Source organism: Podarcis tiliguerta (assembly GCF_965153285.1).
Source record: "Podarcis tiliguerta genome assembly, chromosome: 1".
NCBI classification, from domain to species: Eukaryota; Metazoa; Chordata; class Lepidosauria; order Squamata; family Lacertidae; genus Podarcis; species Podarcis tiliguerta.
Window position 1 is genome coordinate 121397653 of NC_139534.1, and position 23511 is coordinate 121421163.

General features: G+C 50.5%; 1 protein-coding gene across 2 annotated transcripts in view; it reads left to right on the forward strand.

Annotated features, from left to right (window-relative positions):
- Nucleotides 1-433: 433 nt before the first annotated feature.
- Nucleotides 434-23511, forward strand: part of KIF26A (kinesin family member 26A) — a 160116-nt gene continuing 137038 nt past the window's right edge. The window contains exons 1-2 of one of the 2 annotated variants that reach the window (XM_083433060.1): nucleotides 434-604; nucleotides 12556-12822. In XM_083433060.1, coding sequence (XP_083289186.1) covers nucleotides 470-604; nucleotides 12556-12822 — 402 coding nt within the window. In that variant the 5' untranslated portion in view covers nucleotides 434-469. Of the gene's footprint in view, nucleotides 605-11863; nucleotides 12285-12555; nucleotides 12823-23511 lie in introns of those variants that run through there. The other variant, XM_083433061.1, reaches the window with a different exon arrangement.

Consider the following 23511-nt stretch of genomic DNA (forward strand, 5'->3'; position numbering starts at 1 on the left):
AGCACCATCAGCATCACAGATCGAGCTTCCTGGATATTTGCGCCCCAATCTACAACTGCGGGGCGTGTGTGTGTAGTGAAAGAAAGGCAGCTGTGGCTAACCCAGCCCTTTCCTTGAGCCCTCAAGAGCGCACCTTCTCAGCCCCGGCTAGCTGATGGCAGAGGGGGTTCTGTCTTGCCTGGTGGAGTCGACCTGGGAGAGGATAATATCTGCGCGGGACGCGGAGAGGAGCCGCTGCCGTTCCTACAGGAGGTTGTTCCCGCAAGGTGCGCTGCTGAGAGGCTCAGAACGAGGGAAAGGAAGAGCGAGCGGAGCTGGGTAGCCTTTGGATCTTCACCCACAGCAGAGGCGCGTCTCAGCAAAAGGACCATGAAGGCGTGACACCGTCCCCTACCCCTGCCATCCCTTGGATATTGCTCAGGGAGCCGGAGAGGTTAACTCCCCCGCTGCCCCCAAACAACTAAAAACTATGGCTTTTCAAAAATCGACGGAGTCTCCCAATGCTACTAGGAAAAACTCCAGTTTGCTGGAGATCGGAGCTCTCTGCTTGGATTCCGAGATCATCTTCGGATTTACCAGCCATCTTCTCAGGAGGAAAGGCAAGGTAAGACACGGTCTGGGTACGTGGGTGACCGGAGGGTGGCTTTTAAGGACTCCGACAAGCAAGAGGGAGCTGCAGGCACCTTACTTTTAGGCCGCGCACATGGAGCAAAAACTTAAAGAGAGCGTGGTAATAAATGAGCCAGGTGAGGGATGCTGGAGACACACACACAGAGAGAGAAAGTAGAAGCAGTTGTGGACTTTTGTGTGCCTAGGAATAAGGAAAGGGTCCTTTGGTGGCTCCGACGCGCTTTCAGCACCAGGGACAGCGCTCGGTAGGTGGAAGCGCGTGTCGCTCGAGCGCCAGAAAGAGCGAGAGAATCGCTGAGGAATCCTTCTCGGGTTATTCCCACAAGCAATCGCGATAATAGGACCTTGGGAGTCCAGGCAGGCTTCTGTAACCCGCCGGCTCTCTGGCACATGGGGTCTTTGAGCGAGTTGCCGGCGGCCTCCTGCGCTCCGGAGCAGGCTGACTCTGTTCCTGGCACGCCTGTTCTTAGGCGCGGATGCGAGGCAGGCAATGTTTAACTGCGCGGCGGCGGGGGAAAGAAAGCCTGGAGGGGAAGCAGAGCTAATGGAAAGACCCCGCCCCAGCTGCGCACCCGGCAGAATGCCACCAGGGCTCGCCTCGCCGGGATCCTCCAGCACCCGCCTTTTCAGTTCTCAGTTCCCTACGGAAAGTTTCATTGAACCACCTGAAGGAGGGCTGCGCGCACGTGTCTCTGGTCTCCGGAGCTGTGGGTTGAGCCGGTTTGCACAGGGGTGCATTGGTGCAAGAGCCTCCTTCTTTTAGGATCTGATGAACTGCTGGGGTTCAAGACACACCCCTTTCCCACTTTTTTTTTATTAAAAAAATTCCTAACCCTAATGTTTATTCCGCGGTGGAGATAAAGGCATTCTGCCCATGCTCAGAAGCGCGTGCTTCCCGGTGATTATTTTGTCGCCGCTGAGCCAAGGCGTTGTTGGACGGGGGTTGGTCCAGGAGGGGGCTTACTTAGCCTGGAAATGCCAGCGGCCCCCGCCCCCCGCTCCCTCATGGCTACACCAGCCTGTCTTGGCGCCTCTTAACGCTCCTTGCCTGCTGCTCTCGCAAATTGGATCCGAAGTGCCACATTTGCAGACGCCGCCAGGCTAAGAACGGGAGGAGGACGCGAGGGGTGGGGTGGGGTGGCTGTGGGTTGTTCGGGGTGGGCTACTTCGATGAGGTTGGAAGGGGAGAGCCGGGGTGGTTGGAAGGAGGGTTGGGGGCTGGTGGGGGAGAGGGGACTAGCGGGCGGAGAGAGCGCACCCTTCCCACGTTGCCTCAGGGGACTCGCGTGTATGGAGGGTGTGTGAGAGAGCGGGGGCGAGAGGGAGCGGCCGAGGCGCCTGGGTGTTGGCGCGCCGAAGGAAGTGGAGCGAAAGCAAGCCACGATCGCGCTTGATGGAGTTTGGACTGGGGGAGGCAGGAGGCGGGGACGCTTCTGAGGGTTGCCCGAGCTAGCGCTACGGCTCAAGAGCGAAGGCGGAGTCGCCCCCCCCCCCGGGCAGCCTGGGCGTCTCCACCGCCCCGCTTTCCCCTCGACGGGTTAAAGTTAGACGCCAGCCCGGGAGCGCCCGCCTTCTTCAACCATGCACGCTTGGGAGCGTCGGGTCTCCTTCCCCCAAACGCGGCGAAGGGGGTCGGGGGATCCTTGTAGGCTGAGCCTTGAGGGGGGGAGGGCAGCGGCGCCTGGCCCGGACGCTTTGGCCCGTTTCAGGGATGCGGGCGCGCGTCTGGCTAGCAACAATGAAGGCGAGAAAAAAGACCCTCCCCCAAAAAAATCCTGAACAGGTGCGCTTGCTACCTATTATTGGGCACAGCCCCTGTATGGATTGCAGATGGGAATGAGGCGCCTGTGCTGGTTATGGGGCGAGGAAGGAGCTCCTGGGGGCCGGTGGGCTCCGCTATTCTGGGCGAGGCTGGCTGGCAGCGTTGAACGAGAAGATCTGGTCCTGGGGACCCCTCGACGCGCGCTCCTTCCTTCGCCCAATGCGGAGAGATGGCTTAATTTTCTCCAGCCGGGCAGCTGCAGAGCCACGCGCGGCCGGCAGATGGCGCTCTAGTAACAGGGACCGGAGAACCGCCAGCCGCAGGTTGCATCGCTCCTCGCGAGGGAAGTCTCAGCCTTTTTACCTCGACTCTGCGGTTGAGCCAATTTAGTGGCACGCCTCTCTTCTCTTCTCTCCCCCACCCCGCAAAAAAAAAAGAGAGCTAAGAAAAGGGTTTCTCAAACGTGTAATTGCAGCAGTAGCTACAAATTCTAGCAGCCGCACGAGCTCACTTTGCTCTGGAAGAATTCAAAGAGTGTTGCTCGCTTCCCTGGGATGCTTGAAATCAGGTCAAACCGCTGGGTGCCTCTGGCATCGAGCCGCTTTACACGTGCGTCTCTGGGTGACTGCAGCGTCAAGCGGTGGCCAGTATCTCAGGTCAAATTCCACTGCTTTGCCTCACTTGCAAAGGGATGTTTCTCCCCAGATTGCAGTCCGTTCACACGTGCAGCTGTAAGAACAAAAGAACAACCTGCAGGATCTGGGCCAATAGCCCATCTAGTCCAGTATCCTGTTCTCAGAGTGACCACCCGGATGCCTGTGGGAAACTCGCAATCAGGATTCGAACACCCCTCTCCCCCCCCCCCTGTGGTTTCCAGCAACTGGTGTTCGGAAACATCGCTGTCTCCAACTGCAAAGGCAGGGCATAGCCATCATGGCTGGTAGCCACTGGTAGCTCGTGGTGGGGAGAAATGAAGCACGTGTGAATGGTTCAGCCAGAAACCAGAGAAGCATCTAGATCAAGGGAAGTAATAGTGCCACTGTATTCTGCTCTGGTCAGACCTCACCTGGAGTACTGTGTCCAGTTCTGGGCACCACAGTTCAAGAAGGACACTGACAAACTGGAACGTGTCCAGAGGAGGGCACCCAAAATGGTCAAAGGCCTGGAAACGATGCCTTATGAGGAACGGCTAAGGGAGCTGGGCATGTTTAGCCTGGAGAAGAGGAGGTTAAGGGGTGACATGATAGCCATGTTCAAATATATAAAAGGATGTCACACAGAGGAGGGAGAAAGGTTGTTTTCTGCTGCTCCAGAGAAGCGGACACGGAGCAATGGATCCAAACTACAAGAAAGAAGATTCCACCTAAACATTAGGAAGAACTTCCTGACAGTAAGAGCTGTTCGACAGTGGAATTTGCTGCCAAGGAGTGTGGTGGAGTCTCCTTCTTTGGAGGTCTTTAAGCAGAGGCTTGACAACCATATGTCAGGAGTGCTCTGATGGGGTTTCCTGCTTGGCAGGGGGTTGGACTCGATGGCCCTTGGGGTCTCTTCCAACTCTATGATTCTATGATTCTAAGCTTTACAGAGAGGTGAGGTTCAGCTTCCTGGTCAGTGCTCAAAACTGCAAACATGATGTGTGCAAGGGGACAAACTCGGGGCAAACTCTTAACCCCATATGCATTCATTAAAAATGGCTCCCATGCATGAGAAGGGAACCTGTGGCCCTACAGATGCTGCTGAACTGCAGTTCCCATCATCCCTGACCAATTTCCATGCTGGCAGGGGCTGATGGGAGTTGTAGTCCACAGCATCTTGGCAGCACCACATTGGCCATGCTCGGTGTAACTTAACGGGAGTAAACTCAGGTCATGAGCTCTTACTGTCAGAAAGTTCTTCCTGATGTTTAATCGGAACCTCCTTTCTTGTGACTTGAAGCCACTGGTTCGAGTCCTACCCTCCAGAGCAGGAGAAAACAAGCTTCCACGAGACAGCCCTTTAGAGATTCGAAGATGGCTATCATATCTCCTCTTTTCCAGGTTAGACATACCCAGCTCCCTCAACCGCTCCTCATAAGGCTTGATTTCCAGACCCTTGATCAGTTTGATTGCCCTCCTCTACACATGTTCCAGCTTGTCAGTAATCCATCATAAATTGTGGTGCCCAGAACTGGACACGGTATTCCTTGTGTGGTCTGACCAAGGCAGAATAGAGTGACTTTATGACTTCCCTTGGCCTACGAACCAGACTTCTGTTGATGCAGCCTAGAATAGCGTTAGCTTTTTCTGATGCTGCAATGAACCGCGGGGGCCCTTTCAACTCTATAATTCTATGAGATGGAACTTTGAACATAAGTAGTGTCTGCTGGATCGGGCCCATGGCCCAGCAAAGTCCAACATCCTGGTCTCATCCTGGCCAACCAGATGATCTCTGGAGAGCTCGCAAGCAGGACCCAGGGCATTGTTAAAGCTCGGCTCATCACATAGGCTCCCCATGCAGAAAATCTGGCAGAACTGTTTTTCTTTCTTTTTTTTTAAAGGGTGGATTTCAAAACAAAACAATAGGAAACAGCAGCTGACTAGGCAATTAGTTCACTATGCTAATTTCTCCAGCTGCCAGGTCAGGGCTCCTCTGTAGAAATCATCTCCATCAATTCATTTGCTAGGAGAAGCGGGGGGGGGGGGGCAGGCAGAGAGAACAGGCAGATCTCGCAAGGAGTCGGTTTGGCAATGGAGACTCGGTGCTGTAAGGAGGAGAGGTGCAAGGCTGTGTGTGGCTCAGGCACCCTATTGCAAAGGGTCCTGAAGACCACAGTGAGAATAGAATATTGGGCTAGAAGGGCTGCTGTCCTGATCCAGCTCCTTCTCATTGGCTTATGCTTAGCCAATGGCCGCCCTAACTTGCTTTACTTTTGAGCAAGCTTGAAATCAGTCAGAGGCAGCCCCAGTGGGTAAGAAGACTGAAGGAGGACTCTCCTGACAGCCTGAAATCACTTATCTGAAGTATTCTTTTTAAGACACTGAATGCAGTTGGTAAAAGTTCCTTTCAAAACCGAAGCAAGTCCTGCATATCTACCACGGAACATTTATTTATTAAATTTGTCAGCCCTTTTGGGGGGCCAGTGCAACCCCAAAGCCTTGTTGCGGTGCACTGGCCGATTCTGTTGGGTCTCACAACAACCCTGTGAGGTAGGTTAGGAGAAAAGGTTGCAACTGGTTGTAAAGTTGCACGGCGAGCTTTGTGGCCGAACGAGGTCCCAGGCCGACGCCTTGACCCGGCTCTTTAAGGTGGGGGTGGGGAGGGCACAAAACAGTTTCTTCCAAGCTGTATTCCTTGGAAGGTCCAGGACCAGGGGGACGGTTTTCCCACAGTTGCTGGGGTTGGGTCAGATCTCCCCACCCACCCATGCCCCACTGCAAAGTGCAGCCACGTTTTGAAGAAAAAAGACAGTCAGAATATTTGTCCACGTGGTGACATTCAATAGTTCTCCAAGGTCTCAGGCAGAGAAGGGCTTTTCCTGCCACTACCTGATCCTTTTAACTAGAGATTGGATCTAAGATTTGTGCGTGTAAAAAATGGCGGAGGAACCAAGGCCTTCTAACAACAACAACAACAACAACAACAACAACAACAACAACAATTTCCCTCCAAGGAGATGAAAGGTGGCATGCATTGTTCTCCCCCCCATAACCCCCCCCATTTTATCCTCACCAAAAAACCTGTGAGGTAGGTTAGCCAGAGGGTGAGTGACTGGCCCAAGGTCACCCAGTGAACCTCATGTCTGAGCGGGGATTTGACCGGCGCTTTCCCCAGGTCCCAGTTGGACGCTCTAACCACTACACCACGCTGCCCGGGACCATGCTTTCCTACTTCCATCCGCTCCAGATGGCGTGGGCAATTGGCAAGGGATGGTGGGACCTGCACTCCGGCAACATCTGGAAGGATGCCAGTTCCCCATGCTTGATGTAAAACATCTGCTCTGCCACCGAACACGGGATGATGCCTGATACACAGTCGGGTGATGGGTGCTTTTTGCCTCCTTGTACCCTTTACTGCATTTTTATTTATGTATCCATTCATTTAAAAAGGTGCAATAAATAAATAAATAATAAATAAATTAAATAAATTAATGGGTTGCGCTCAAACGAGGGTCCGGCCATGAAAAGAGGAGAATGAGAGGAGATATGATAGCCATCTTCAAATATCTTAAAGGAAGATGGAGCAAGCTTTGAGAGCCAGTGTGGTGTAGTGGTTGAGAGCGGTAGTCTCATAATCTGGTGAACCGGGTTCGATTCCCCGCTCCTCCACATTCAGCTGCTGGGTGACCTTGGGCCAGTCACACTTCTTTGAAGTCTCTCAGCCCCACTCACCTCACAGAGTGTTTGTTGTGGGGGAGGAAGGGAAAGGAGAATGTTAGCCGCTTTGAGACTCCTTAAAGGGAGTGAAAGGCGGGATATCAAATCCAAACTCTTCTTCTTCTTCTTTTCTCCTGCTCTGGAGGGTAGGACCTGAACCAATGGCTTTGAGTTACAAGGAAGGAGATTCCAACTAAACATCAGGAAGAACTTTCTGACAGTAAGAGCTGTTTGGCTGTGGACTCTCCTTCCTTGGAGGTTTTTAACCAGAGGCTGGGTAGCCATCTGTCCTGGATGCGTCCGCTGAGATTCCTGCATTGCAGGGAGTTGGATTAGATAACTCTTCCAACTCTACCGTTCCATGATTCTATGACATTACCTGTGGAATCAGGGCCATCCCATCCATTCTGCCGGGGTCATCAGCAGATGCCTTTCACCAAAGCCATCTTGTTTCCAGGATTTTGGACTGCAGCTGCCAGTCTAGAATGGAGGCTGTTGCATATATCTCGAGGCGGCAAACCCAATTGGCTGCTGCGTTACACTCGACAGGGAGTGGCAGCCAATTCAGGCTCTCTGATGAGAATAATGGGATGGTGTGTGACTCAACTCTCATTCATGTAGATCAGGGCTGGGCAACCAACCTTTGCCCCTCTGGATTTCGCTGTACTACAACTCCCATCAGCCCTAGAAAGCATGACCAGGGATGATGGGAGTTGCAGTTCAGCAAAGATCTGGAGGGGCCAAAAGTTCCCTTACTCCTACTCTAAGAGCAAGGTTTGACGCTTCCCATACAGTCCAATTCTATGTGGGTTTACTCAGAAGTAAGTCTCATCAGTATTAGGTATTTATTTATTGCATCTGCATCCCACCTTTATCTCCAAGGAGCACAAGTTGGCATATATGGGTCTTCCTCTCCTCATTGAATTCCAACAGTAGGTTTGGCTGACAGCCATTGACTTCTAAGGTCAATGAGCTCCACAGCCATGTGGGGATCTGAACCCAGGTCCCAGTCTGACACTATAATCACTATACCACACTGACTCCCAAAGAGGAAAAGCCTGCGGAACCCATGAGGTCTCCCATCCAGGTTCTAACCAGGCCTGACCCTGCTTAGCTTCCGAGAGCAGCCAAGATCAGGCATGTTCAGGGCAGTACTGCTGTGATTCTACAGGACTTGCTTCCAAGTAAAGTATGGAAGAGTGCAGCTTTCGTGGGGATATGTTGAATTTGTGCTCAGGCAGAGCCTAGGGCTTGCTGATCAGAAGGTCGGTGGTTTGAATCCCTGAGCTCCTGTTGTTCGGTCCCAGCTCCTGCCCACCTAGCAGTTCGAAAGCATGTCAAAGTGCAAGTAGATAAATAGGTACTGCTCTGGCGGGAAGGTAAACGGCGTTTCTATGCACTGCCCTGGTTTCACCAGGAGTGGCTTAGTCATGCTGGCCACATGACCCGGAAACTGTCTGCGGACAAACGCCGGCTCCCTTGGCCTATAGAGCGAGTTGAGCGCCGCAACCCCAGAGTCATCCGCAACTGGACCTAACGGTCAGGGGCAGTGGCGTTGCGTGGGTTGTCAGCACCCGGGGCAAGGCAAGTAATTTGCGCCCCCTAACCCGGGGCAAGGCAAATAATTTGCGCCCCCCGCTGCACTGTCCCTCCCCCAGATAGTCCCTCGCTCTCTCTCCACACCGCACCGCATGCCTGGCACCCCCCCCACCCCACAGTGGGCAGCGACCCGGAGGCTCGGATCGGATTTGCACAGCCAGCACTGCAGTGAGAGAGAGTGAGTGAGCCAGGTAGGGGCAGAGAGCTGCGAGTGCGAGCACACCCCCCCCAGATGTTGCGCCCGGTGCGGCTGGCCCCCCCTGCACCCCACGCTACGCCACTGGTCAGGGGTACCCTTACCTTTTTTATCAGCCTACTGCATACAGGCGAAATGTCTGTGTGTCGCTCTGCCTGTTTTGCCTCTGGCCCCCAGGAGGGAATATGGCCCCTGAGCTGAGAGAGGTCCCCTGCCACCTGCACTAAGCTGAATGCAAATGACGGAACATATCTTGCTTTGGGGCTTCAGTAATGGGCATGAGCTCTTGGCAGCCACCCAGGAGGCCATGATCCGGGACTGGTGGGCCGCAAGGTGGTTCTGCGGGGCAAATGCAAACTTTGGTAGGGCATGTAGTTTGTGGCCATCACAGAATTCGGGTGTGTAAACACACCGTGCACACACGCTGGGGCAGCTGTCTGGGCATGCATGCCTCCCCTCTTTTGACATATGACCGCAGTTAATACTGGTGCATATGTGGCAAACAACACCATTGTGTGTATAATAATAATAATAATAAATTTATTTATACCCCGTCCATCTGGCTGAGTTTCCCTGGCCACTCTAGGCAGCTCCCAACAAAATAATAAGAATAATAAGAATAAAGTGATAAATACATCAAACATTAAAAACTTCCCTAAACAGGGCTGCCTTCAGATGTCTTCTAAAAGTCAGATAGTTGTTTATTTCCTTGACATCTGTTGGGAGAGCGTTCCACAGGGCAGGTGCCACCACCGAGAAGGCCCTCTGCCTGGTTCCCTGTAACTTCACATCTCGCAGTGAGGGAACCACCTGAGCTGGACCTCAGGGTCCAGGTTGAACGATGGGGGTGGAGACGCTCCTTCAAGTATACTGGACTGAGGCTGTTTAGGGCTTTAAAGGTCAGCATCAATACTTTGAATTGTGCTCGGAAACGTACTGGGAGGCAATGTAGGTCTCACAATGTATTGGAACTAAAATATTGGAGGGTTGGTGCCGGCTAGAGTGGGTTTGGATCAGTGTGGGCAGCTTCTTCCTGACCAGGGGATGCTAACTGTTCTGGATCAATGACTCTGATCTTGTCTACATGGGTATGAGCTGTCTAACCTAATAACCTTAACCCAGCAGTATCAGATTCAGGGTCTATCTTACCCAGTATCCTGTTTCCAATAGTGGCTAGCCACTGTCCAGAGATAGAACATGGATGCTCCATTTAGTTCTCATGGATAATAGCTGTTGACAGGCAAATCTTCTGTGGATTTGTCTCGGTGTCTTTTTTACGTCCTGGGAGGCAGGCAGTGGTTTCTCTTTTGCTGGAGGTATTTAAGCAGGGGCCAAATGGCTGCCAATTAGGGTTGGCACGGTACTTGCACCCTCCGTTATAAGAGCTGGACTAGTTGGCCACAAAGCCCCCTTCCAGCTCTGCAGTTCTAATTCTCCTAAGCTAGTGGCTGTCACTACATTTCCCTCCAAACATCCTGATACCATATTGCGGTACTGCAGATGCTGCTCATACCAGAGAGTCACCCTTTTGACTCTCAGCTTGGCATTTGGGGGAAAAGCTGGGAGTCACCAGTTGTATACTTTTACGCTATGGCTCATTGACTGAAGAAACAGAATTGTAGAGATGGAAGGGACCACGAGGGTCATTTAGTCCAACCCCAGGAATTTATTTATTTTTGCCTAATGTGGGGCTCGAACTCACAGCCCTGAAATTAAGAGTCTACTGGCTGAGCTATCCCAGTGACCTCCCACTTTTGAGACTCCTTATTCAGAGAGAGAGGAACAGAGAAACAAAAAACACACTCTGGAACAATCTTCCTCAGCTCCACTCCAGCTTTTATTTGGGCATTCAAAAGCTACAATGAGGTCCAGGCCCTACCATTAGGCAAAATAGACAATTGCCTCAGAGGACAGTAGCAGTTCCGCACTGCTCTTCTTGTGCCCCCGATAATCCCTTTCTGTTTCCACATGGCTTTTCCTGGACCTCCTAATCTGGTCTGCCCCCTCACAGGAGACTATTCTACCCGCAATATTATGCCAAGATTCAGATGCAAGTCCAGTTAACATCTGTATGGAGAATAATAATAATAATAATAATAATAATAATAATAATAATAATAGTAAATTTTATTTATATCCCGCCCTCCCCAGCCGAAGCCGGGCTCAGGGCAACTGTGTGGGGAAGGCGCAACATCTTATCCTTTGCCTCGGGCAGCAAAATGTCTTGGGTCCGCAACCTAAGCCTATACATTCCAAAGCCCGCTACTGTGACCTTTTGGATGAGCATTGATCAGCAATGCAGTCACAAACCGTTTTTTAAACGGCATGTACATATAGGCATTGAACTGTCTGCCAATAAAGGGGCAGGCTTCGGCCTAGATGACTTGGGGGTTGCAGACCTATGCCTGACTCATGCTTCCCATACAATACAAGGCAAACAAATCACATATAGGACAATGGGATATGTGTATGTGTGAGACCAATGTTCAATTTTAAGCGCCTGGGCAGCCCAGGACCTCCATACACAATGTCCATGTTTGGATCCAGGAAAGGTCACTTTGGTTTCTGCAAACACATCAAAAACGTGGGAGGCAGCAAATGCATTTTTTTTTAATAAAAAAAGTAGTTATATTCATAGCAGCGTGCAAGGCACTTTGCTTATCTACCTATATATGTGTGTATACATCCATCTATCGTTCCCTTATGCACTTATAAATAGAAGCACTTTTTGAAATATTAAAACTCTGCTGGAGTCCATAGGGTGTGTGCAAATTCGTGTGCAGCCTGTGCCCCTTCCTTGATTTTAAAACCAGCCATCACGCTGCTTACTCCAATGGAAGCCCCCAATAATTCCGGTGTAAAAGCCACAAAGTATGCAGCCAAACCATTTAACGTGGGCCCAGTGGCGTAGCGTGGGGGGTGCAGGGGGGGGCGGCCGCACCGGGCGCAACATCTGGGGGTTAGGGGGCGCAAATCCACGGGTTAGGGGGTGCAAATTACTTGCCTTGCCCCGGGTGCTGGCAACCCACGCTACGCCACTGCGTGGGCCTTCTTAAAAGCAACCCCCCGCACCCCAAACCAGACTGACTCGCCTCGGTTTGGAAGCCAGGAAAGTGCCGAAGGAGGTTTAACTCGCAAGCTTGCTAACCCGAGCCATTTCTTTCTCCTCCTAAAACTCCTCTCGGTTTCCACGTGCTCCGCTTGCCCATGAACTCAGTAGTATCCCGTTTCTTGGGAAGCTGGAGTGGGGGATGAAGGGGGGGGGTTAAGTCCCTCCCTCCTCCTCTCCCTCCCCTTTGATGCCGTCTCCTCCCCTTCTGAGCTCGCTCCGGGCTGCTCCTTTAACTTTGCAACCCTAAACTTTCCTCGCTGCTTTTGCCACTATGGGAGGAAACATCACGTAGCGAGCAACAGGAGTCGGAGCGGAGAGAGTTTTGCAACAGAGTTTTTCTTAAGCAGTGCACGACTTTATTTCGCTTGCACAAAAAAGTGGGGGGAGGGGGGAGAGACAGTCAGTAGCAAAAGAGGGCGGAGGAGAAGTGAGGCTCCGCTTCTGCAACAGGAATCATCTGTCCCGGGACGACTTCTTTTTAATTTTGGTTCGCGATGGGCACGCAGAAGGAGAGGTCGGGAGGCGTTTGCAGCCCGCCGGCATTCTCTTTGTAACTGGGGATCCGCTTGTCTGCAGAGCCCGGGAGAAAGCTGCGCGCTCCCTGGACCGGGCTGTAACATGCCAGTGCTGGGGGTAAGTGCATTTGTGAGTGTGATCTCTCCTTTCCCGATGGGGTCGTTGTTTGCAGCAACTGGGACCCAGCTCCATGCTTCCCCCGGAGAGATCTCGCCGGCCTTGCACGACTGGAAGTTTGCCCTTTTCCCGTTCCCGGAGCGGAATTTTGCAATGCGCTTTTTGCAAGAGAGAGAGATAGAATGAGGAAAAGGGGACCCGCTCCCTTTTTACGCAGCGCCCGCCCAGGGCAGCCTCCTGATCGCGTCTCCCGCTTTCCTCTCTCCCACAGGTGGCCGAGGGGAGCCCCCTGCGCGAACCGGCGCCCCTCTCCTTGGAGCTCCCGCCGCGGAAGAGGCTCCTTCAGCCCGCCGCCCCCGAAGACCGCTGCGGCAGCCGCCCCGCTCCGGAGGGCGCCGGAGCCGCCTCGGGGGGCGAGCTGGGCCACTTCGAGAGAGCGGCCAAAGGAGGATGGTGCCGAAGCTGCCAAGCCAAGCTGGCCGAGCTCAAGAGGCAAGCGGTGAAACTGGCCTCGGGCTGCAACTCCCTGACCCCGCCGGTAGGTCTGCGCCCGCCTGGGATGGGGTTGGGGAGCGGGGTTGGCCCGGAACTGGGACGCTGGATTGGCTGGTGCTTGGAAATCCCAAGTTTGCAAAGGCCTCTCCAACTTTTTTTGCGTAGCGCTATAAGTCCCCTTTTTATCAGTTGCCCAACTACAAGCGCGCACGTTGCTCGAATACTATAATATATCCCTTGCTTGGTATATCTCTGCCCGTTGCTGCACACTGGGTGGTATACTTGCTCGGCTAGATATCCCAACGCTGGCTTGGATGCACTTAACGTTCGTTGCGCTTGCAGCAAGCAGTGTATTCCTCAGCAACCTGAAACTCCTACCCCCTTCCCCGTGCCGCTGAAATGTTGCTGTCTGTAGCCTTGGTAGCTGTGTACATTCCTTGCACACCTCGGTTTCTCTGTGTCTTGCTTCTGTCACATGGTTCCTGCAGGATACCTGGGATTCCTAGCTGCAGCTCATTGCACTGTGTAGCCCTCTTAAGTTTCCCCTTCTTCCACCATGTGCCATATTTCACCAGCTGGAAAGAAAAGAAAAGAAAAACTCTTAACTGCCCACGTTTCTGAGAATTCTGTGTACACTGTTGCACACTGTGCTGCAGTGCGGTTTATCCATCCACACGGCATAGCGCTCAGATGCGCCCTGTGAACAGTGCTCAGCATTGTGCTGCTTCTCCTTGCACCAAAGTGTTGAATTCTGGAGTATGATTTGCACAAAGTGCCCAGCATTTTCTCTCCCCAGCTGGTGAGGTGCTGTCTAGATTGCTGGGAGCTGCTTGGTGCCTTGTACGTCATGCGCTGTGCTGCTGCACCCGGCTTTGTGCTTAGCTGGCTTGGCAAGAGTTCTTTGTTCAGCCCTGTGTTATATACTCAGACCCGTTAACCCCAAAGGATAGATTTGTACAACCCTGGGAGAGCTACGCAGAACGCTCAGATAATCTCCAAACGTTGCCTAATACCGTGATATGCGTTGCACTGCAGGATACCTGCATATAATGCTTTGCTTTACTTCTCCATATCTCTGAATGTTGGCATAGGGGACCCTTTTGTACTCTTAGTCCTCTGTATGTCTATGAATATTTCTCTTTAAAAGCACCAGCGGATCTATGCATATTTGCAGAGAGTAGCTGCCCAGCTCCCAGAGCATTGGAAAAAATAGTCATAGCTACCATTGTGCTGTTGCACGCAGCGGGGAACCTCTGTGCAACCCTGAACAAAATTCAGGGGTACTTCTCTGTACCCTGGAGAAGACTGCATGCGATTCTGCATGTGTCTCATCTTTGTACTTGCACTGATGTGGCACAGTAGCAGGGACACATTCCTGCATGTTGCGGCTCTTACCTCTTATGTGGGGTGGTTATTTCTCTTCCCTGGGAAAACGCCTCTTGTTAGAAGGATGGTTACTTGTTTAGAGCACGGGCCATATCTCTGTGTGAATGCTGTGTGCAGATCAGTATTGCACTGAAACCCTTATTGTAGTGCTGGGGAACCTGTGCCACCCACCATAGGATGTTGTTGGACATCAATTCCCATTCATCCGGCCAGTGTGATCAGTAGTAGTCAGGGATCATAACGAGCGGCAGTCCAACAATATCTGGAGGGCCACAGGTTCCCTACACCTGTCTGTGAGGTCTGGGCAGTGGGCAGGTTTTGCCTTAGGCACAGTGTTTTCCCCAGGTTTAGTGTTTGTGTAATGATTATGATAATTTGTATACAGGCAACCCCCCAATTTTCATGGGGGTTACATTCCAAGGAACTGTGCGCGTCAGTGAAATCGCATATATTTGAAACGCCATTGGAAAAGCCAGCAAAAACCCTGTTCTGCCCCAGTCCCACCAGGCCACGCTCCTCCCCAGGCCACCCCCCCATCAGCTGCATGACACTTCCCTAGGCCACACCCCCTTTCCCCAGGCTACACCCCCTTTCCCCAGGCCACACCCCTCACCAGCCCAGCTTCATATCCCTGGGAAAACCCGTGGTTTAGTGCTTAATTGTATCAAACGGCAATCAGGTTTTCTGCAGGTTGCTGTTTGTTCCGATTTGGGGCTAAAGAGCGGGATTTTTGTGGGAAAGGCAAAACCACTTGGATCGGTGCTTTCTAGGCATGGGACAAGCGCCAGTGTGGACGAGCCCTGAGTGTAGAGACTAGCCTTTCGTACAACAGTGGAGTTCACCAGCTTTGCCCTGCTTACTTTTGCCCATGGCCTTCTCACCTCTGGCAGGTCGCTCAGAAACGAATGCGGCCCTTACCTTGAGAAATGGTCCCCGCCCTTGCGGTAGGTCTTCATGTGTTCAGCTGAGGGCCTGAAGGAACCTGCCAAACTGTTCTAAATATTCTTTTTCAACACGTGGCAAGACAGTACAGGAGTCCCATATGCATCCCAGGATAAGGTTTGTTGTCTTCACCTGCACTTCAGGTATATTGTAGTAGTTTGCTGTTAAAGGTTGTCTTTTGAGCCCAGGGCATGGTACGAACGGCCTCGGTCCAGTATACCTGAAGGAGCGTCTCCACCCCCATCATTCTGCCCAGACACTGAGGTCTAGTGCTGAGGGCCTTCTGGCGGTTCCCTCGCTGCTAGAAGCCAACTTACAGGGAACCAGGCAGAGGGCCTTCTCGGTAGTGGCACCCGCCCTGTGGAACGCCCTCCTACCAGATGTCAAAGAGAAAAACAACTACCAGACTTTTAGAAGACATCTGAAGGCAGCCCTGTTTAGGGAAGCTTTTAATGTTTAATAGACTATTGTATTTTAATATTCTGTTGGAAGCTGCCCAGAGTGGCTGGGGAAACCCAGCCAGATGGGCGGGGAATGAATGAATAAATAAATAAATAAATAAATATTATTAAGGCACACAGTGTAACAAACATGATGAATTTAAGGAGGTTGGAGTCTTGTCAGCTCCTTGGGTGGGAGGAGACCTGGGGACTGACTTGTCTGCCACTGTGGGCTCTATGGGAAATCTGAGATTTAAATATTTTTTAAATGGATATTTTTTTTTCAAGCGGCAACTAGGATAGAGATGTGAGCGGCTTCAAGAAAAAGTCCCAGAGTTGCTATGTCAGGGAAGACTCTTGGAAAGCCAGATTTCATTTTTTAAAAACCTACACTTCCCCAAAAAAGTAAACTTTGTTTTTTTTTTAATTGTTAAACTTTTGAAGTTGAAAAATTAAGTAGTTAAAAGCTGGCCATTTCTTTATAATTGTAACTAGTTGTTCGTTCTAATTTTATCTTGTGAACTCCCCTCAGATATTTTTTTTTTTTTAAAAAAATAAAAAATTAATCCCCATGATTGCTGATTTATGCACAGTCAAGGGTCAGTAACTAGTTTATGCCAGATCTTTATAAAAAAGTTTCAGTGATGCTTGGATAAGGGAAAAAAAGGATGTGAAGAGCCTAGCATTTTATTTTCAAGGCGCCCATATAAATGCATTTGAGCTGCTGTTTTGTTTTTTTTGTAGTAGTAGTAACAGTAATAATTAATAAATAACAGTGGAAGTATATTGTTTTCTAAACAATGCTTATTTGGATATTTGAAAGAATGAGGAGGGCGAGAAAGAGGCCCTGGCAGAGGAAGCCAATCCCAGCCCTGACCTTCATTTTCATTCAAAGATTTCCTGTATGATCATGTAGAATTCCTATGGAATCTAAATATAAGTGTCTTTAAGTGGGGGCAGGGGGGGGGGCGCCTTGTAATCCAGTGTCAGACTGCAGGGATCGGATGTTGGCTGTTTCAGAGTTTGATGCAAAGCCTATTGATATCAGGGAATGGGAAAACCCTTCTTATGTTGACTTGATAGGGGGTTTCTGTCTCTTTCATGTGAAACAAGAAATGTCAAAGGCAGGACTGTTAGACTTTTGTGTTGTCCGGTCAGTGAATAGGAGGTTAATTTCCTATTGTTCGCGCATAGGGTATAATGGCCTTGCAGAGAACACACGGTGCTTAAACGATTCCCGGTTCCTTCCTTGCAGGTAATGGGAGTTCCAGCTATAAATGGGTCTTTGTCAGGGGAATGAAAAGGATAGTACTAGCTCCAGAAGGTTAGGGGCTCTTGCTTAGGTGCTCAGGTGAGGCGACCTCCCCTCTATCCCTCTCCTCTGGCCTGTCTGTGTGGTCTCATTTCTGCCCGTCTCAGAGGAACACCCTCTGATAAATACCTGGTGATAGGGAAATGAATCCCCACCTCCTTTTCTTCTGGGTCTCAGTAATGCAATAGCTGCCTCAAGAGCACTGGGAATTTAACAGGGTTGTTCCAAAGGCGAGATTGCTTTCCACTTGGTTCTGAGTATCAATGTAAGAAGACCGTTGCAGGATCAGACCAAAGGGTCATCTCATTCGGCTAGCCTTGTGCTCTGTGAATTTGTCTAATCCCCTTTTAAAGCCATTCAGATTGGTGACCCTCGCTACCTCCTGTGGAAGTGAGTTCCGTAGTTAAACGGAGTACTTGATTTTGTCTTTCCTGATTCTTCCAATATTCAACTTGGTTTGGACAGCTCCAGGTTCTAGGATCAGGGCTGAGGGACGCCTGATTTTATAGATTTCTTCCATGCCTCACTTTCCTTTTTTCAAACAAAGAAGCCCCCAAAGTTGTAGACTTCCTTCATAGGGGAATTGCCCCTTGATCATTCTGGCTGCCCTTTTCCACCTCTAGAAATATCCTTTCTGAGGTGAGCTGACCGGAACAGTACACGGTATTCTAAGTGTGGCAGCACCACGGTATTTGCATTATGGCGTTGACTGCTTTATTTTCGATCCCTTTCCTAATGCTCCCTAGGGTGACAGTCACCTTTTTCACAGCCAGGGGAGCCGAGGTCACGTGATGTGTCACGTGATGCCGCCTGGCGGTATACACGGAGGGTGATCTCTACAGTGGCTTGTCCCAGTGCCCACCCAGCTGTTGGGCTGCTGGGCTGCAGCTGGGACAAGTGAAACAAAGATCTTCCCTGCTTGTCCCAGCCGCTGCCTGGCTCCTGGGCTGCCAGGTTGGGCGGGGGGTGGCGGCCCCTTTAATATTGGGTGGAGCGCTGCCCCCTGCCCAAAAATACTGGGGTAGCTGAAGCCCTCTCTGCCCCCCTATACTGTGCGCCACTGTCCACAGCTGTCACTCACTAGGTTGGCATCTGCGTCAAGTCACTCCCTGCTACCCGAATGTCTTACGCCTGGTCAGTGATCAACAGTTCAGATCCCATGATATCATATGTAAATTTAAGATTGCCCCAATTGCGTAATCTGTTTACTTTGAATTATATTTGCAATTTTACTACCCGTTTGCCCAGTTCGGAGAGATCCTTTTGGAGCTCTTCAAAACAATCCCTTTTTTGTTTTAATGACCCTGAAACTCGGGAAACTTGGCTGCTTTAGTTCTCACTAACTCTAGATAGTTAGTGCACAACTTAAAAAGCACGTCTCACTAGCTATCCTTGGGGAAACTCCACTTTCTACATTCCTCCATTGGGAGAACTTTCCATTTATTCCTGTTCTCTGTTTCCTATCTTGTTGCTGATCCATTAGAGAGGACCTCTGCTGGTATACATGATTGCTAATCTTATTTTGGAGCCCCTTTATCAGAGTTTTTTGAAAGTCTTAAGTATACCCAGTCGACTGGATCACCTCTTATTAACACTTTCAGAGAACCATAAAAGCTTAATGAGGCAGGACTTATCTTTGCAGAAGCCATGCCAGTTCTGCTTTAGCAAGACTTGTTCTTCTGTATACTTTGTAATTCTTTGGAGGAAGTAACATGCTTTAATGTTCTTTAAATGTATGGTGTGGTATTTGTATGTATTAAATCTGAACATCTGTTATGTGGACCAGTGTTACACAGGTGCAGGGCACACAAAAAAGTAAAGAACAGTTCTGATGCAGCCATGCAAGCCAACCCTCAGTTCAGCATATTTACTCAGAAGTAAGTCCTATTGAATTCAGTGGAGTTTACTCCCTTTTAAGTGTGTCTAAGATTCCCAGAAATCGGTTCAGTGGGGAATATTCTCAGGTAAGTGTTTATGGGATTGTTGCAGCCTCAGTTTATTTTTCTGTCTAGTTGTGAAAAATAGCAAGCAAAAAAAAAAAGTCATGGATGGTCCTTTGTGGCTTGTTCTGGCTTTCCGGTAGGCAGAGTAAACACAGGAAACCTACTGCTTTGAACTTCGTCTATATACTCAAAAGACTTGTGTCCTTTGCCACGATAATTAAGGGATCTTTCATCACAAGTGCAGAAAGGTCTCCCCACCTGGTCCTGATGATGGGTGGGTGCTTTGGAGATGAAAGAAGGGTGAGTTTCTGCTGCTGATTATCACTACTGATGAAAGAAGGAAATTGTCTTCCTTGAGTCAGAGCTGCTGATAATGGCTCCAAATTCGAGCTCGGAAATCAAATGACTTGTTTGCTGGCCAAAGATCAGTTTGTGAAATGGGTTTCTCAAGGACCAGCAAACACACAGATTCCTTGAGAAACCTGTGACTTGTTTAACCTCGTTCCCGCTTGTCCTTTCACAAACAGATAATTAAAAGCGAGATTACCCGAGTCCCTTGTCATCTATCTATCCCCCAAACTCCCTTTGCAGTCTTAAGAGATGTCTCCCATCAGCTCCAGCCAAAGATTTGTCCCTGAGTACGTCCAGTTACCTCCTCCCATAGAACTGAATGCATACCACATGCTCTGTGCTTTTTGGTTTTCTGAAACTGCTGTGCAAAATTGTCATGTGCAAGTGGAACCCACAAGTTGCTGTTCTGTTTATTGTTCATTATGTACTGCATCATGCCCTGTATAATTGTCCTAGGCATGGATTTCTCAAAGGGATCCTTCAGGGGGTTTCTTATTTAAACAGTGGGGAGGAAATTAGTTAACTTGCTGATGTTTGGGGGGGGGGGAGTAGGAACATACCAGGTTTCTGTGTTTGCTTTAGCGGCTCAGTGGATTAGACGGAATGTCATTGCACAACATGGGAAAAGAGCTGGCACAATCTGGACCCCCTCTGCATTTATAGTTACAACATTTGCAGATAAGTGTGCAGGGACTAACTCTGCCTCCGGACTCCATAGTTCCTATCTGCAACAAGACCCATTATGTGCCAGGCCTGAGTGTGTGTTGCTGGATTATTGTTGACAGTGCTAACCAACTGTTGGAGGGCAGGGACTGTGGGTGGATGGATGGAAACCAAGCCTTATGAGGAACAGTCGAAGGAGCTGAGTAGGTTTAGCCTGGAAAGGAGGAGACTGAGAGCAGATATGATGGTCATCTTCAAATATCTCAAGGGGCTGCCACATGGAAGGTGGAACAAGCTTGTTTTATCCTGCTCTGGAGGGTAGGACTCGAACCAATGGATTCGAGTTACATGAAGGGAGATTCCAACTAAACATCAGGAATAACTTTCTGATGGTAAGAGCTGTTCAACAGTAGAACGGTCTCCTTTGGGAGGTGTGCTCTCCTTTTTTGGAGGTTTTTAAGCAGAGTTTAGGGACATGGGTGGCGCTGTGGGTTAAACCACAGAGCCTAGGACTTGCCGATCAGAAGGTCGGCGGTTCGAATCCCCATGACGGGGTGAGCTCCCATTGCTCGGTCCCTGCTCCTGCCAACCTAGCAGTTCGAAAGCACATCAAAGTACAAGTAGATAAATAGGTACCACTCCGGTGCGAAGGTAAACGGCATTTCCGTGCGCTGCTCTGGTTCGCCAGAAGCGGCTTAATCATGCTGGCCACATGACCCAGAAACTGTATGCTGGCTCCCTCCGCCAATAAAGCGAGATGAGCGTCGTAACCCCAGAGTCGGTCACGACTGGACCTAATGGTCAGGGGTCCCTTTACCTTTAAGCAGAGTTTGGATGGCCATCTGTCAGGGATGCTTTTAGCTGAGATTGCAGGGGGTTGTTCTTAAATGACCCTTGGGGTCCCTTCCAGCTCTATGATTCTATGATCTTGATCCCCCCTCCTCCCCTAAAACAGCTAAACGGCACTGTTGTGCATGATCTTTTGCCCACAGCTGATTCTGGGATCATGTTGTGTTTACATAGTCAGTCTTGGGAGACAATGCAGGAGAGCTGTTGGATGGTTGCAGCATCTGCAGAGACCAATACAGGAGAGACATGTTTTGTGGCAGCTGGGGCAGATGTTGTGTCCAGTTGTGCTGCTGCAGATGCATCAGGGCATTTCTTCTTTCTGCGCTCCTCCCAGTGGTCCTTCTTCCTCTGGTCACTGCTGTGGAAATGAGAGATGGGGTTTGGCTGGGATTTCGGTGCTCTTGGGGATGGTGCTTAAGGGACCTTCATAACCCTTTGTCCCTAACCGTGCTGATTAAAAAAACCAACCCAGAATCAAATTGTGCACTGCATCAGGGCAAGCCATATTTTATGTCCAAACTGGGAGTTGTGGTTAGCGTAGTTGGTTAGCAACCTTCTGAGGGCCACATGCTATTGGTGGGCGGAGCCAGAGGCAAAAGTGGGTGGAGCAACAAATGCAGATTTTACCTTGCTGTACAGTAGGGTAGTTTCTAGATACATGCACCTCTCTGTCTTCCCGACAAGCAAGAGGCATTGTCAAGAGTTCACTCGGGGTAAAAGCAGAGCCAGTGAGGGAGTTACAGGGGCCACATAAAGAGGCCTGGAGGGCCACAATTGCCCCCCAAACATGGGCATAGCCAGTATTTATGTTGGGGGGCAAGGACACCCACCTCTCATCATCCTCTGTCTGGCTCTGTCTAGCATATTCAGAATGAAATGTCTCAACAACAGTTGTCTCAAATTACTTTCTTTTGACCCCAAGTGCTCAGAAAACCTGTCAAAATCTTTCTACAGTTTCTACTTTCAGTTAATTTTTTTTTATTTATTTACTTGATTTTTTGGGGAGGGAGCAGCTGCCCCCTGGCTCCGCCCATTCCCCCAAGCGTGAGGTTCCTCACTCCTTGGTTAGCCAAAATACAAATCACGCTCAGCCAAGGGTTGTGCTTCGTCCCCCCCCCCCCCCATTTCGTGGATGGGGATGAGCAAAGTGTCTGCGGCCGCCTTCGGCACAGTAAACCGTAGTTTGCAGCTACAGAGCCATAGGATGGGCATTCGCTGAGTTCAGCGGTTCCTTGGGCGTAAGCAAGGCTGTATCAACGCGTCGTCTGCCCATCGTTGCCTGGCTCAAGCTATGGGTCTCAGGATCCTTCCCCTTTGGCATGGGAGTTTCCTGCTATCCCTCCAAAACCGAGACGCATTTGGCAATCCTTGCGGCAGCTGTGCAATCAAGGCGGAGGACTGATTGCACTTGTCAGCTGCTACCCTTTAAAAGCCACCTAAGGGGTTGGCGCCTCCTCTCTGAGTTTTGAGCGCTGTCGAAATGAGAGTCGCGCCGGGCATTTTCCCTCCTGGCCGCTCACTTTCACAGAGGCAGGTGAAGTGGTGTCATTATGCAGCATTGACCCCCAGGCCAGCATGGATTCTCCCCAGTGGGGGATCTAGGCCGGAGGAGGCAGGAGAAGGTTGCAATTAATAATGAAGGCCTCCTAGGCTGGCGGGTAATTACCGTTGTTCTTTTTCTTTCCCTGGCTAATTTCTCCAGCACCCTGGCTTATTAGAGGGAAGGGGCGGAAACGCTCCAACCAGTTCAAAAAGTCCTGGGGGATACGCCGGGACGGGCGTGTGTTCAGAAAGAGCATCTGCTGCCGACATCTGAGGTTACTTTGAACCTGTTGAAATATGTGCTTGCCTGCTTTATTGTTCCTGCCAAGTGTTCAGCGATGGCGATTCCGACTTCTCAGACATGTTAAATAGCACAGCTGCTGGAGGAAAGAACTCACCCCGGGTGACTGCAGAGGTTTCTTAACGCCGGTGTTGCTCTTTTCTGGAAACAGAAGCCCCATTTTAGGCAGTACTGTGGTACCTCGGGTTACAGATGCTTCAGGCTACAGACGCTTCAGGTTACAGACTCCACTAACCCAGAAATAGTACCTTGGGTTAAGAACTTTGCTTCAGGATGAGAACAGGAATCGTGCTCCGGCGGCACAGTGGCAGCGGGAGGCCCCATTGGCTAAAGTGGTGCTTCAGGTTAAGAACAGTTTCAGGTTAAGAACGGACCTCCGAAACGAATTAAGTATGTAACCAGAGGTACCACTGTATTTGTAAACTGGAAATTCAACGCATCTGTGGGAAGAAGTGGGGCACTCAGGGATTTGTGGGCTAGCTCTTCCCTTGTTCGAATCATAGAAGTGGAGGCTTGGGACCCCAGGTGTCATCAAGTTCAGCTCCCTGCGATTCAGGAATCTCACCTGAAGAATCTCTGACATCCAACCTCTGTTGAAGGAGACGCCCACCACCTTCTGAGATAGTCCGTTCCACTCTCAAACAGCTCTTACTGTCAGGAAGATCTTCCAATGTTTAGTTGGAATCTCCTTTTTTTGTAATTTGAGCCCATTAGTTTAGGTCCATTCTGAAGGAAATCAGCCCTGAGTGCTCACTGGAAGGACAGATCCTGAAGCTGAGGCTCCAATACTTTGGCCACCTCATGGGGAGAGAAGACTCCCTGGAAAAGACCCTGATATTGGGAAAGATGGAGGGCACAAGGAGAAGGGGACGACAGAGGACGAGATGGTTGGACAGTGTTCTCGAAGCTACCAACATGAGTCTGACCAAACTGCAGGAGGCAGTGGAAGACAGGAGTGGCTGGCATGCTCTGGTCCATGGAGTCATACGAAGAGTCGGACACG